General features: G+C 41.8%; 1 protein-coding gene across 2 annotated transcripts in view; it reads right to left on the bottom strand.

The window, feature by feature from the left end:
* The window catches only part of SLC28A3 (solute carrier family 28 member 3), a 69842-nt gene that overhangs the window by 16908 nt on the left and 37628 nt on the right, over positions 1-15306 (bottom strand). For both annotated transcript variants that reach the window (XR_011254268.1, XM_069575827.1), the window contains exons 5-11: positions 12757-12848; positions 10711-10900; positions 9513-9657; positions 8150-8263; positions 6350-6427; positions 3593-3673; positions 45-125 (exon numbers count right to left, since the gene is read on the bottom strand). Coding sequence is in view for 1 of the 2 variants with exons in the window: in XM_069575827.1 (XP_069431928.1) it covers positions 45-125; positions 3593-3673; positions 6350-6427; positions 8150-8263; positions 9513-9657; positions 10711-10900; positions 12757-12848 (781 nt within the window). In the remaining variant the exon portion in view is untranslated. The remainder of the gene's footprint in view (positions 1-44; positions 126-3592; positions 3674-6349; positions 6428-8149; positions 8264-9512; positions 9658-10710; positions 10901-12756; positions 12849-15306) is intronic.

The following is a 15306-nucleotide window of genomic DNA, read 5'->3' as shown; positions in this document are numbered from 1 at the left end:
TATCCATTTTAGCAGATGTTTTGTTTTTTGATATTATAACTTACCTGTCCAATAAATATATTGCCAGAAGCAACTACAGATTCAACAGGAGATGTTCCCATAGTCACTAGCATTACCCATCCAACCTAAAAGGCAAACAAGGATAAAGTCAGTAAAGAACTGTTTGTACACACAGAACTTCAAAGTAGGGATAAAAATCTTTAAAATGGAGGAAAATACGGAGGACTTCAACAATTGTACTAAGCTTGAATATATATACATTATTGATAGGGACAGAATAAAGGGACAAAGTAGGTGATTAAATAGCAAATCACACTAAGGGATTGCAAATAGAAAAAAAAAAAAGGTGGGGGGGGAGACTCCTGTAAGTTAATGATTACTCAGGAAAGCAGATTTGCTTAAGCATAAAACCAAGCAAGCTTGCTTAGCAACAAACCCTGCAACAGAAGTACAAGACATTGCCCCCAAACAATGAAACAATGGTGGCGTGAGACCCACATCCTGCCCAGCAAGTTCAGTAACATGCTCTCTGCACACATAAAAACAATAATTTATGAAAAGGTGACACTTCAAAATGAAAGACCCTCATTGTACTGAGATGTGAAATAATTTTACGCAGTGCCATGACAGTTTTGGCTTGACCTGGTGGGGCCAAAACCTCCTCTGCCAAGCACGGAGGAGGAGCTGATGAAGGAAGCATGGTGTCTACTCAAGAATGAGGAAGGACATGGTCTTTTCCCTCTCTGCACTTTTCCTTTTCTTCTAAGACTGTAGCCCACTAGTTTCTCAGGGCGTGGCACCTTCTTGCCTGTCTGCTTGTAAAATTCGTAAGCGTCCTATTCTAATAAATCATGCCTTTCACTGAATTCTTTCTGCACTGAGAAAGAAAGGACTGGAGCTCCTTGGAATCCCTCAAAACACCACCTAGTGTTTTCATTATACAGTGCATAAAGCAGGCTGATCAAATCTTATTTGAATGGTAAGTCTGAGTCAATATGCCAGCAAATTTGAAAACTCAGCAGTGGCCACAGCACTGGAAAAGGTCAATTTTCATTCCAGTTCCAAAGAAAAGCAATGCCAAAGAATGTTCAAACTACTGCACAATTGCACTCATCTCACACGCTAGCAAAGTAATGCTCAAAATTCTCCAAGCCAGGCTTCAACAGTACATGAACCATGAACTTCCAGATGTTCAAGCTGGATTTAGAAAAGTCAGAAAAAACAGAGATTAGATTGGCAAAATCCGCTGGATCATCAAAAAAAGCAAGGGAGTTCCAGAAGCATCTACTTCTGCTTTATTGACTACTCCAAAGCCTTTGATTGTGTGGATCACAACAAACTGGAAAATTCTTCAAGAGATGGGAATACCAGACCTCCTGACCTGCCTCCTGAGAAACCTGTATGCAGGTCAAGAAGCAACAGTTGGAACTAGATATGGAACAACAGTTGGAACTAGATATGGAACAACAGACTGGTTCCAAATTGGGAAAGGAGTATGTCAAGGCCGTATATTGTCATCTTGCTTATTTAACTTATATGCAGAGTACATCATGCGAAATGCTGGGCTGGATGAAGCACAAGCTGGAATCAAGACTGCTGGGAGAAATATCAGTAACCTTAAATATACAGATGACACCACACTTACGGCAGAAAGCAAAGAACTAAAGAGCCTCGTGATGAAAGTGAAAGAGGAGAGTGAAAAAGTTGGCTTAAATCTCAGTATTCAGAAAACTAAGATCATAGCATTCAGTCCCAGCACTTCATGTCAAATAGATGGGGAAACAATGGAAATAGTGACAGACTTTCCTTATTGGGCTTCAAAATCACTGCAGATGTTTACTGCAGCCATGAAAGTAAAAGATACTTGCTCCTTGGAAGGAAAGTTATGACCAACCTAGGCAGCATATTAAAAAGCAGAGACATTGCTTTGTCAACAAAGGTCCATCTAGTCAAAGGTATGGTTTTTCCAGTATGGATGTGCGAGTTGGATCATAAAGAAAGCTGAGCACCAAAGAACTGATGCTTTTGAACTGTCGTGTTGGAGAAGATCCTTGGGAGTCCCTTGGACTGCAAGGAGATCAAACCAGTCAATCCTAAAGGATATTAGTCCTGAATATCCATTGGAAGGACTGATGCTGAAGCTGAAGCTCCAACATTTTGGCCACCTGATATGAAGAACTGACTCATTGGAAAAAACCCTGACACTGGGAAGGATTGAAGGCGGGAGGAGGAGGGGTTGACAGAGGATGAGGTATTTGGATGGCATCACTGATTCGATGGACATGAGTTTGAGCAAGCTCCAGGAGTTGGTGATGGACAGGGAGGCCTGGCATGCTGCAGTCCATGGGATCTCAGAGTCAGACATGACTGAGTGACTGAACTGAGCTGAACTGAAGTCTGAGTCATTGTATATTCTTTGAACACTATACAATGAATGTCTCTTGAAATGTCTATTTTGTATAAGTAATATCTTGATTTTTTTTTCAAGTAATAAGTTTTAATATTTTCTAACAGTCATGTCAGTCTTCACAGCATTCCAAGGACTATTTTAAGCCCTTGTTCTAGTGAATTTAATCCTTATAATAACCCTCTCAGGGAGGTTCTGTAGTTAGACACATTTTACAGAAGAGGAAACCAAGGCACAGGACGGTTTAGTTGTTCTGTCAGAGATTGCTTAGCTAATAAGTAATGGGATATAGTTGAGGTTTGGTCTTTTCTCACTAAGTCTCAAACATGGTTGACAGTCCCACTTTTGTAGTGGTTCTTCCAACCAGAGACTGTAGGGCCCACCTGAGAATGGGGACTTTCTGTTGCATCCTCTCTCCTTCCTTCCTGCTTCGACATGAAACACAGGAATACTAAGTGTTTCAACTGATAGTCAGAAAATTATGCACTCTGGAACTCTTGCTGAAACCTTTAATCCTGCTGTTATTCTGGCTCTCTCTCCATTTTATTTATTTACAGGGATCAAAGGAGGGTTGGGGCTGTGCCGAAAACCTCTATACGCTGCCTTGCTCTCGAGTGCATTTAAACTAACTTACAAATTACTGAGTTTTGTGATATAACATGATGTAGGACTGACAGTTGTTGGGGCAGCAGGACTGAGATGAACTTTTCAGACCTAAAAAAAAAATTTTTTTTGCATGCTGTCAAAAGCCCCTCATGAGAGAAGAGCAGCTTTCCTTTCTTCCTTTGATTCTCTAACAACTCCTAAACAAGGAGGATCCATTTGGGTTATCATCTGAGGGTAAGCAGTGACTCTGTGTAAGGCATGGCTGGATAGTCAAGATGAAAGGACAATCTGGTCCTGACTTCTTGAAGTCAGTTCTTTGGTTAACGGAGTAACTGCTGAGGTTTCATGAAGATGTCCAGGGAGTCGCAAGTCACAGCATTATTAGAAGTCCTGGAGATAAAATCCCCTCTGTAGATCCATGGAGGAGTTTTGGGTTTGAATCTAATACCTTGGGGTAGGAGTGGATCTTGGTATGAAGGGAAAGGCACTTTGTAAAAATCCAGATAAAAGACATTCAAGACTTTGTCCCTGAGATAATCAGCTTGACCCCTGTCACCCACTTCCTTCTAGTCCCTGTACCTTTCTAATGATCCACTGCATCAATCCGAGGTAGTACAACATGGACATCACAGTGCTGAAGAAAATCACAATGGGCAGGACCTGGGGGTGGGTGGAGGACAAGAGTGGCCACAGGTTAACACTAATCCCAGCAGTACTAGTAGGTTTCAGATCAATCTCCTTCTTTCTGCCTCCTTTTCCCCCTCTGAAATGTCATCAAAATACTGGAAACTTCTCTTGAATAAAGAACACTTTTATCAGGCAACCTCCTCATCTACATACAGTCTCTTTTAATTTGTTCAGAGTAAACTTGAGTTTATTTCATAGGAAACTTAAAAAATCCTACTATGATGGGCTTTCCTTACTTCAGTTTCTAGAGAAGCAATGACATTTTGGGGACGAAACTTACAATAATTAGATCAAGAAACTGAAAACCACTGGCAGATATCCTTGTCATTCTGATATTCAACAGACATAGGATTCACTACTTATTATCAGAACAACCTGGATCAAGGTTAACTGCGAGCAACCTCAGGTCTTTATTTATAGTAGTGACCCAGTAGGTACTTAAATAATGCCTCCTATAGAGCAAGCATTCATGCATTTAGTTTTTAGAATAATGAATATTTTACTTATAGACTTTTGAATCATTATACAAAGATTAGACTTTGGAACTAGTCTACTTTTGTGTTAATGAAGATTGTCTTTTTCTAGATCTTTTCCTGATGCTCTTTGGATGCCTTCCATGCAGCTTGCGTTTCTACAGGGAGCGGTTTCTACCCTGCGTGAATCATACCGGGTTGTGGTCTGGATCCCTCACCACCCCTACTCCATTGTTCCCTTTTCCTCTGTTCCTAGCTAAATGGCCAGGAACAAGCTGCCACCAGAGACACAGAAGGACTGAGGACAATTTGTACAGGATCTAATTTAGAACAATCTATTAAAAGGCTGTTTGTGCCATTATTCAGAATGCACTCATTTATGTGCTTTTATTGGCTTTAATGGGCAGGCAGAGTCTTCCTGAAAGCTTCAAGGAGTTAAAGGGGCTCATCTCATTAATGTTCCCACAGGGAATCTATTCTCGCAGAAAGGATGCCCTGGAGGAGAGGACAGGTGTTGTTCTTGTTGTTGGTGGTGGTGGTGGTGGGGAGGTCTGAAGACAGTGGTGCAGCTTGAACAGCAAGTTCCACCTTCTTTGTGATTTTATTTTTTGTAATTCTGGATTCAATTTATGATAGGAACATATTTCTATCTCAGTTTGCAAACACTGGACCTTTCACAGATGGCTTAGTTATTTCAGCACCAAAGTATCAAATCAGTAGTTTAAAAAAAGATTCAGCATAGCAGTTGGCCGAGGTAATTTGGAGGTAAATGGAGTCCATGAGTGAGAAAACAATTAAAAAATGTAGGAACAATAGCATGCCATAAAAAAGAAATCTGAAGAAAAAGCCAAATGCTTTTTCTGACTCATCAACAAGGATTTGTAGGGACTTCCCAGAGGAAGGTGAGCTTCCTGGGGCTGTGAGAATTGATTAAGCCTGACCTTGGGGCTAAGTCACCAAGTTGCCTTCCTTCCTGCGGTTGGGAGAAGGCCCGGCCTGAAGGCCTGCCAAGGTGAAAGCAGTACTGAAGCAAAGAGGGGAAAGGTTTAGCACGGGGATGGTTCTGTAAGAATAGAGGTTGATGTGGGTGACCAGCTGTCCCAGTCTGTCTGGGATTAAGAAGTTTCCTGAGTGCAGAGCTGTCACTGAGCCTGGACCAGGAAGGCATTAGCAGCCATATGTCTATTCATTGCCAGGTACCTCATGTTCTTTCCCCTGAAATCTCAGATCCTATTACCCCATATGAGCTTTCATAAGTATATCAGCAAATGTTATGCAACTCCCCAAGGTACAGGCATAGCTTGTTTTGCTGTGCTTCACTTTATTGCACTTCTTGCATGTTGTATTTTTCACAGATTGAAAGATTGTGGCACTCCTTCATTGAGCAAGTCTATTGGCGCCATTTTTCCAATAGCATTTGCTCACTCTGTGTCTTTGGGTCACATGTTGGTAATGCTCATAATATTTCAAACTTTTTCATTATGACTATGTTTGTTATGGTGATCAGTGATCTTTGATGTTACTGTTGTGATTGTTCTGGCATTGTTTAGCAATAGAGTGATTTTAAACTAAGGTATGTACTTTTTTTTAGACATACTGCTATCTCACACTTAATAGATGACAGTAGAGTTGTAAACATAATTTTTATGTGCACCGGGGAAACCAAAAATTTGTGTGATCGCTTTATTGTGATATTCACTTTACTGTGGTGGTCTGGAACTGAACTTGCAACATCTCTGAGATCTGCCTATGTTTTGTTATTTCTGATTTCCTCTACGTGTTCTCTTTAATGTTCAAAAAATATATATTTATTTATTTGGCCACATCGTGGCTTAGCTGTGGCAGGCAGGATATTTGATCTTCACTGTAGCATGCATAATCTTAGTTGCGACATGTGGGATCTAGCTCCTTGACCATTGAACCAGGACCCCCTGCATGGGGAGCTCAGTGTCTTAGCCATTGGACCACTAGGGAAGTCTTCCTTAATGTTATAATAACAAAATAATGTATTTTCAGCCCATTGACTTCAGGTAAATTGTAAAGGAGAAAGGATGGTGCTGTGCTGTGCCCCTGTGACATGCCTGGGTCTGGTCAATTAGGGTCTATCTGAACATCTGCATGTGAAGAAGTCACTGAAAAGGAAATGTCTACACAGAAAAAAAGTGTTTGGTTTTACCTTGAATGCAAAAAAGTGGTCTGTATATTTCTCACCAAAGACAAATGAAGCACCAGCATCAGTGTACCCCAGGAATGTCTGAATTACAGAAAAGAAAAGAGCAGATCATTACAAACACTGAAACAGTAGTTAACATCCACAAGACCAACCAGGCTCTGCAGTGAGGACCCAGAAAACTCGCGGAGAGACTTGGAGAGTTAATTTTCCTAGCTTTCCCCCTCCAGTAGATGGCTGGGAAGTATATTTTAGGACTGTAGCTGCATACAGATTTCCTGGCATTTCTGACATTCACTCTGACTCTAGGGTGCTAAAGAATAAGCTGGGTGTGATACTTTGCTCCAGAAAATATAGATGGTACATGGAGGGTACTAGTTACTACTGGATGCATAGTAGTAGGTTTTTCTGTTTGGGAAAGCATCTTAGAAGAGTGGCCCTGGGACAGGGTGCAGGGGTCAAATGAGACAGAGAAGGGATATCATGGGTACTTAGTCACTCAGTTGTGTCCGACTCTTTGCTACCCCATGGACTGTAGCCTGCCAGGCTCCTTTGTCCATGGGGATTCTCCAGACTAGAACACTGGAGTGGGTTGCCATGCCCTCCTCCAGAGGATCTTCCCAGCCCAGTGATTGAACCCAGGTCTCCCATGGGCAGGGAAGCCCATGATATGGGTAAGGGACAGCCAAAATAATAATGAACTTGGCAGATTAACGTATTCCACATAAACAAAATTATTTGTCTAACTCATGTATGGAATTAAAATTTGACTCAACCAAATAGGAAAAGGAGCAAGTCAAGGCTGTATATTGTCACCCTGCTTATTTAACTTATATGCAGAGTACATCATGAGAAATGCTGGGCTGGAAGAAGCACAAGCTGGAATCAAGAGCAAGCTGGAATCAAGATTGCCCGGAGAAATCTCAGTAACCTCAGATATGCAGATGACACCACCCTTATGGCAGAAAGTGAAGAAGAACTGAAGAGTCTCTTGATGAAAGTGAAAGAGGAGAGTGAAAAAGTTGGCTTAAAGCTCAACATTCAGAAAACTAAGATCATGGCATCTGGTCCCATCACTTCATGACAAATAGATGGGGAAACAGTGGCTAGCTTTATTTTTGGGGGTTCCAAAATCACTGCAAATGGTGACTGCAGCCATGAAATTAAAAGATGCTTACTCCTTGGAAGGAAAGTTATGACCAACCTAGATAGCATATTCAAAAGCAGAGACATTCCTTTGCCAACAAAGGTCCATCTAGTCAAGGCTATGGTTTTTCCAGTAGTCAAGTACGGGTATGAGAGTTTGGCTGTAAAGAAAGGTGAGCACAGAAGAATTGATGATTTTAAACTGTAGTGTTGGAGAAGACTCTTGAGAGTCCCTTGGACTGCAAGGAGATCCAACCAGTCCATCCTAAAGGAGATCAGTCCTGAGTGTTCATCGGAAGGACTGATGCTGAAGCTGAAACTCCAATACTTTGGCCACCCAATGAGAAGAGCTGAGTCATTTGAAAAGACCCTGATGCTGAGAAGGATTGAAGGCAGGAGGAGAAGGGGACGACAGAGGATGAGACGGTTGGATGGCATCACTGACTCAATGGACATGAGTTAGGTGAACTCCGGGAGTTGGTGATGGACAGGGAGGCCAGGCGTGCTGCAGTTCATGGGGTCTCAAAGAGTCGGACATGACTGAGTGACTGAACTGAACTGAATGCAGATAAATAAACTTATTTCTAACATATCTTAAGGATTATATTCAAATGTTAAAAGCACTATAAAAAACAAGGTGGTCCTTTGAACCGAACTTACCTGAACTTGTTTGCCCAACCAATCAAAAGCCATAAATCCAGGTTCTGTCCTTAGTATCAAAAGGCCAAGAAGAAACTGTAACCCAATTCCCCAAAAGACAGGCCTCCAGTAAACCTATGCAGAAAGAAGAAGAGATATCTTATTAGAAAATGAATGCTAAACTCAGCATAAATTACCAGAGGATCACTATTTTATTGGAAGCTTCTCAGATATAGCTTGTGACTCACCTTCTTTCAGAGGCCAAGGCAGCTGTGAGCAAAGAATCCCTCCTTAGAATTATACTAAAAATCTCAGAATTGTACTACTTCTTAAACCTGAGTTTAAGCCTTCAGTCCTGGAAACATATGTAACCATTTTGTCATGATAAAATCACTTAGGCATGAAGAGTAGTTTTAGTAGAGTCATTAAAGGAGGAAGGATCCGGTCTTCTGGTCATGTGGTAAATATTAGATACATATAATTATTTTCCCATCTGGAAAATGGAAAGGCTGAACATGACTTCTCTGTGTGTCCAGGGTTTGTTGATCTGACAATTTGTAAGTGAATTAAGTGAAATTCCACCCTGTGGAGGGGCTTTCATTTCACTGTAATTTCACAATTAACTCTAATGCAGTCCCAAAGCAGGCAGCATGTAAATGGACAATCAAGTGCTTTTATTTTTGGTGCAGAGATGACTGCTCTGCAAAGAACTATGGGACTGGAGGCACAGAAAACAGTGGGGATGTTCACCGAAACAGGGAAAGCAATTTGGATCTTATCAAGTGGCTTTGGTCTTTGATTAATTCTCTCTTTTTTTGGATCAATCACTCAGCCAGTAAAGTCTTCAGACTTTCAGCTAGTAAAGTTTGCTGTTATGAATCATATGTGAAAGTTTTAATATCTGATAATTCTTGCTGATTTAGTGGGTTCCGGGATGATAAAACAAGGATGAGAATTGAATTCAACGTAAACAAAACTGCTTAAGGACAAATTTTTGGAGTAAAATAGCCTCAATGGCAAATAGAAATTTGATAAACTGCAGAATCCAATGGTAGAATATTGTTATTTACTGGCCTGAAGAAATTTGGATCAAAACGGATGAGTTTTCTTTGTATGTAACAGGGGGATGGGGGTACAGAAGTATAAATCAGACTTGACAGAAGAGAGTATCTCACTGGTTGAACAACTGGAAAATTACTGAGAATGAAAAAGGTAGAGTAATAGAACTATTAACATTCAGGAAAAGGGCACCTTAGCCATTTAAAATATCATAGCAAGGTAAGAAAAATATGGAATAGCGGTTCAATTCTTTCATACTCATTACTTTGAGCAATTTACACATGCGGGAAAAAAAGGAGAAAAAAATGATTGATTTCATACTTACTTTGGTTGGGTGCTTAGAAAATAGAAATGTCAGGGAAGTGTACATTATGAGTCCTCCAAAAGACACCAGCTGCTGTTGGCCCAATTTGGCAGTGTCAAAGACCAGCCAGAGAATAACTCCCAGGATCAGGCAGCCCCATATCACCCTAAGAAAACCAGGAAGGATGCTTTGGCATCATTTATTGTGCTAACATGGAAATCTTAATTAGGCTTAAATGTACAAACAAAACATATCGAGTAACACATACTGGCACTCGGAAATTATGCTTCTAGAAATTGCAAGAGACTCTCTTTGGGTGTAGCTAGAAAGGTACATAGTCAAAAAATGAAGCAATGTATCCCCAATATTCCAAACGCTTGGATTCTTTGCTGGCGCAGTAGTCATAAAGGGGTCAGAGAGGAGAAAGGATGCCGAGAGAAGAAATCTGGTGATTTCTTCCTGAGAGATGCTGGGAATTCTCTCCTCCATTTAGGGAGATGGGTGAAGTATTACCTTCTTCCTTTCAAGGAAGAACTTGAAATGTGTCCTCTGCACTGGGGGACCCACCCAAGCCTCGGAGAGCTAAGTTGGATTTTAGACCTGGTTCTGACTTCCTGGAGAACCCAGTGGGCACAACAGGAGTGATTCAGTAAATGGCAGAGCTGGAGAGGATGTTCTATTGGGATTGTACAACCCTGGTCATTAGGCCAAGAATGTGTGAACTTTCCTGGTAGATCCCATGTTGGCCATATTGAGGAGAATGGGTTCTGGGTCCTACCCTGTAGGGCCACCTGGAGACAGGGGGGCTCCCAAAGAGACAGGCTGAAAGAAAAGCCCTGAACAGTCACCTTCAGGACAGGGGTCCTATAAGAGAGAGTTGATTTTATTAATTTACAGATGCCCAGACAGAGAGTCACCGCTTCGAGTCAGAACCATCCCAACTTTTGGACAACATTTTATCATTTAGTAGCACTTGAAATGAAAGCAGTTTGTAGGGGCATTTGAGCACATCTTGCATGAATCACTGCCTGATCTAGGCCTTCGTGTCCTGCTTGTGAAATGAAGATTTAAAAAAAATTTTTTAATGGATTATTCCCTAGGTTGTTTCTAGCTTCAATATCCCATCAATGAGGAAGCAATTTCAGAATGAATCTATGGAACAGTGTTGGAAAAGACTAACATCCCACTCAACCACAAGAAAAGAACTGAGTGCATTTACCACTTCAGCCAGAACCAATGGCTGTCCAGTAGCCTTTGGCCTGGAGACAGGAACCTGGCTATCTGAGACTCATATTTGTCCATGAAGTGATCCCAGACCACAAAGAAGATGGCAACCACGGTGATCACGAAAAGAGGAAGGGCTCTGTGAAAGTTCATCACACAGGCTGCGATCACCAGGGCCAGGTAACCTGTGCAGGAAGCAAACACAGACAGTGAACATCACCAGTCAGCTGGAGACCAGCCTCCAGCACTGATCTGGCTCAGCCAAGGGCAGGGCCCACCAGAAAACCATTGAACACAGTGGTGCTCTTGACATAGCTATTGGCCATTCTGATGATAAGGATTGTATTGTGGGTTAAATTCCTTTATTATTATTTTTTTTAATAGTCTCTCCAAGAATGCTAGAAGCACAGGGTGCCAGATTTTTTTCTTAAGGAAACTTCTGAATTCCTGAATCTTGTTGCTTGATCACTGGAGCTCTTGCTTAGTGCGTGCATGCTAAGTCACTTTAGTGCTAAGTCTAACTCTGTGTGACACTATAGATTACAGCTCCCCAGCTTTTCTGTCCATGGAATTCTCCAGGCAAGAATACTGGAGTGGGCTGCCATCACCTTCTCCAGGGGATCTTACCAACCTATTGATCGAACCCAGGTCTTCTGCACTGCAGGTAGATTCTTTACTATCTGAGCCACCAGGGAAGCCCCTTGCTTAGTACTGACTACTTTTTCTGATACCCAGACTCAGAAGATGAGCTTCTACAGAGAAAGGCCAGGCATCAAAGCAACCATTGGCAAAAATTATTGAGTCTCCTGGTTTGTGGCCCAGATTTGGCCTAAACTTGAGTAGGAAAATCTCTGAACGCCACAACATTAACATGCTACAGAATCTCTAAAGGAAAGAGGTGGGTGATGACCAGGCTGTTAGCTTTAGAAGAGGAGATTCTGGGATAAGAACACAAGGTTTTCATTAAAAGTTGGCAAACATGGCTTTGTTTGCAAGTTAAATTTGGCCTGCCACTTGTTTTTGTAGGTGGCAAGTACAGTTGTATTTGTATATTTGTATTTGTAGTCTACAAATAAAGTTGCCTTGGCACATGGCCACGCCATCTGCTTACTTTGTACTACAATGGAATAGCTGTGTGGTTTTTAGTATGGTCTGCAAAATACTGTCTGGTCTGGTAGAAAGCAAGCAAGCATGTTTTCAACCCTGATGCTCCCTGTTCTGTCAGTGTGAGACCGGAAAACCACTGACCTCTTGGGGTCAGCCATCTTGGATTAATGTCTATGGACTGGAGTGGGAGGGCTCACATTTTATAGACAGGAATGTTCCTTGAAATGGGCCCTGGAACCCTTTGTTTGGAGGGAGTCAAAGCAGGACACCTGCTCATCTGTGAAGACACCTGGTCCTGCTTTCAGGTAGGAGGAGAGGGCTTTGTGACCCTAGGCTCCTCCTTGTTCTGTGTTCACATAAAGCATTAATTGATCAGTTATATCACCCCTTCAGTTAGGTTGCTGCCTTGTGATTATCATCATTTTTCCAGTTACCTGAATTTGCATTATCCAACCCTCAAATCCTTACCACAATAATAAAGACCATGGGAGTAGGTAATCTAAAGTCAGCTGCTGGCTGCATAAACAGGACATGGGGCTTTCCCCTGGTGGCTCAGTGGCAAAGGGTCTGACTGCAGTGCAAGAGACCTGGCTTCGATCCCTGGGTTGGGAAGATGCCCTGGAGGAGGGCATCGCAACCCCCTCCAGAATTCTTGCCTGGAGAATCCCATGGACAGAGGAGCCTGGCAGGCTACAATCTATAGGGTCGCAAGAGTCAGACACAACTGAAGTGACTTATCACGCAGAACAGCTATCTACATGGGCATTTCAAGCCGAGACCCACCACTCAGGGGCTTTCTGGTGAAATTCTCTCCTCCCTGGATGACTCAGAGATGATTCAGGGAATGCAAGACTTATTTGTTTTCTACAGAAAACTGATATTTGAGAGAACCTGGAAAAGAGACACTAGTATCCCATTCTCTTTTGCTATTTACCTGCTATTAAAATGCCCCAGATGATGTACCGAAGGGTTGTTTTGTGTTCTCTACAAAAATCAGACATCCTCCCACACATCCTTTCCAGGCACCTGTAACAACATAAAGGCAAGAAGTAGGCAGATGTAAACACCACATACACGACATATCCTGGCACGCTAAAGCTATAGTAGATTAGGCTTTGTAAGTCATCAGGTAAACATATTCATGAGGTTTGTGTCCTACAAAATAGAAATAAGAAACTCATTTCATTTTAGGCCAAAATCATCCATGATTGGCTCAACCTTTGCTGAATGGATGTGCCAAGCTCTGAGAGATTATGGAGATGCAGGAAATGTGCTCCCAAAAATAAAGCAGGGGACAGGATAACCAACCAAAAGCTGAGAATGAATCATAGGCTGAGACTGTTTCTCACTAGGCTAGATCACCCCCTCTCTAGTGGAAGGGTGACTGTCTTCACAAGATGCTTGAAAAGTGAAGTAGGATTTTGGGGATTTGAGGGCTGTCAACCCTCAAATATAGCTTTTCTCAGAAGGTTCTGGAATTGTTGATGTCTTTGTTTCTGCCCAGAGCTTTGTTACAGGGTGGTGTGGAGTGTGCAAGCCATATGTGCATCTGATCACTTCTTCCAAGGAAGATGGTGTACCCCAGTAAGGGAGTCTGGAGAGGTCCCAGGGTGGCACTCACAACAACTGTCCTTTCTTCTCCCGGGTGTTCCCAGTCCCCCATGCTTGCTTTGAACTCTGGCTTCCCTGCATACACCTCTTTCCTCAGTGTTCCTCCCAACGCAGGCCTCTCCTCTCCTACTTGAGGCTAAATGGAAGGAATTTACTTGCACATTTAATCATGACCACTTTCAGGCCATTGGACAGGATTTCTAGAATAACCCTTTCTCCTGTATAGAAGATTCACAATCTCCAGGATCTCAAAGGACTCAGCCCCCAGCTAGGACCTCCCATCCCCTTGGTAAACATTCTCCAGTTTCCCTCCCTCCAGCAGTCATGCCCACTTGTCCATGTCATAGTCCCCTTCATGGTTCAGGGCACTGCTTAAGCCCTTCGCTTCCGCAAAGCCTTCTTGCATTTCCTCAGACAGAGGTAGTCCTCTGCAACCTATTCCTACATTCTCCTTTAATTATGTTTTGTTATGAAAACTTGACTGACTGTAGCTTCATGGAGAATAGATGTCTGAGCCCAACATCAGCAGCTTGGACACTGAGTGCTTGACAGGCCTTTGTTGAATTCTTAGATAAATGAAATGGGATTTCTTATTGCTTTTCTGGAACAATATTTTACAGCTGTGGGTTGGGACCCATTTGTGAGTTGTGAAGTTTGTCATACAGCATGTGATAACTGTCCTTAAACAAAAGAATAGGACATGTCAGAGTATATCACACATAGTGATGACAGGCATTATTTCATGAAAATTTTGTCTTATGTGTGTGTATGAATCGGTGTACTGAGAATTAGTGACACTGTTCTAGAACATGTTGGGGGAATATAAGTACAATAAAGACTAAATTTTTCATGGTTTAATTTAGGACAGGCTGTTGATACATTGTCCTCAGTTGTGGATATAGTGTTATAAAGCAGCAGCGTCAGACAGCAACATTCAATAGAGCACATCCATCTACTCCAGGTCAAATTTATCAGACTGTTTAATTGCAGGGAGTGTGTACAGTCCATTAGAGCAACCTGACACTGCAGAAAAAGGAAGTGGCTAGAAATAGTCGCTTTGACCATTTGGTTATCTAGGCTGAATGACTCCAAATCTCTTGGTGGTTGTTTTTCCATCCATTAACACTGATGAAACCTGAGTACCTCTCACCACCCAAGAGAATATCTTGGCCCCAAGGGTCAGAGATTCTTGAACTAAAATGAGGATGAAACCAAATGCAGGTTTCCAACATGGTAAAAATTCTTTTTAGAAAGAAAATTTTTGTTGGTGTATAAGCTGCTTTACAATGTTGTGTTAGTTTCTGCTGTACAGGAAAGTGAATCACCTATATGTATACCTATAACCACTCTTTTTTGGATTTCCTTCCCATTTAGGCCACCACAGGGCACTGAGTAGAGCTCCCTGTGCTAAACAGTAGGTTCTCATGGTGGTAAAAATTCCTTATGATGCATATGTGACAAGAACTTTCAATCTGAATTTTGACCAGCTCTATCCTCTGATACACAACAAGTTCTGCAGAGACTCGGGAATTAACACCAAATTTAAACAGGAATTTAGAAAATTTACAAACACTTTAGTGTTATGATAGAGACAGTCTTGGACTAGGAATCAGAAGCTGAAGTTTAAATTAGCTTTTTTCCAGCTGACAAACCCTTGGCTAAGTCTGGGCTTCATTTTTCTGATCCAAAAAATAAAAATAATAATTTGCCTCTCCTGCTAATGAGTGATAAGGACTGGAATATTTTCATGATACCATGAGGTAAGAGCAAGTTTGTTGGGACTTAAAAAGTGAATTGGATTTTGAGAAATCAATTGCTCGTTGATTGAACATTGAGAAGATGAATTAACTACTTTTGCATGGACTGGGGCAAT

This window comes from Ovis canadensis, chromosome 2 (genome assembly GCF_042477335.2).
Source record: "Ovis canadensis isolate MfBH-ARS-UI-01 breed Bighorn chromosome 2, ARS-UI_OviCan_v2, whole genome shotgun sequence".
NCBI lineage: Eukaryota > Metazoa > Chordata > Mammalia > Artiodactyla > Bovidae > Ovis > Ovis canadensis.
The sequence above is the reverse complement of the archived record's forward strand: the minus strand, read 5'-3'. Positions and strand labels throughout refer to the sequence as shown.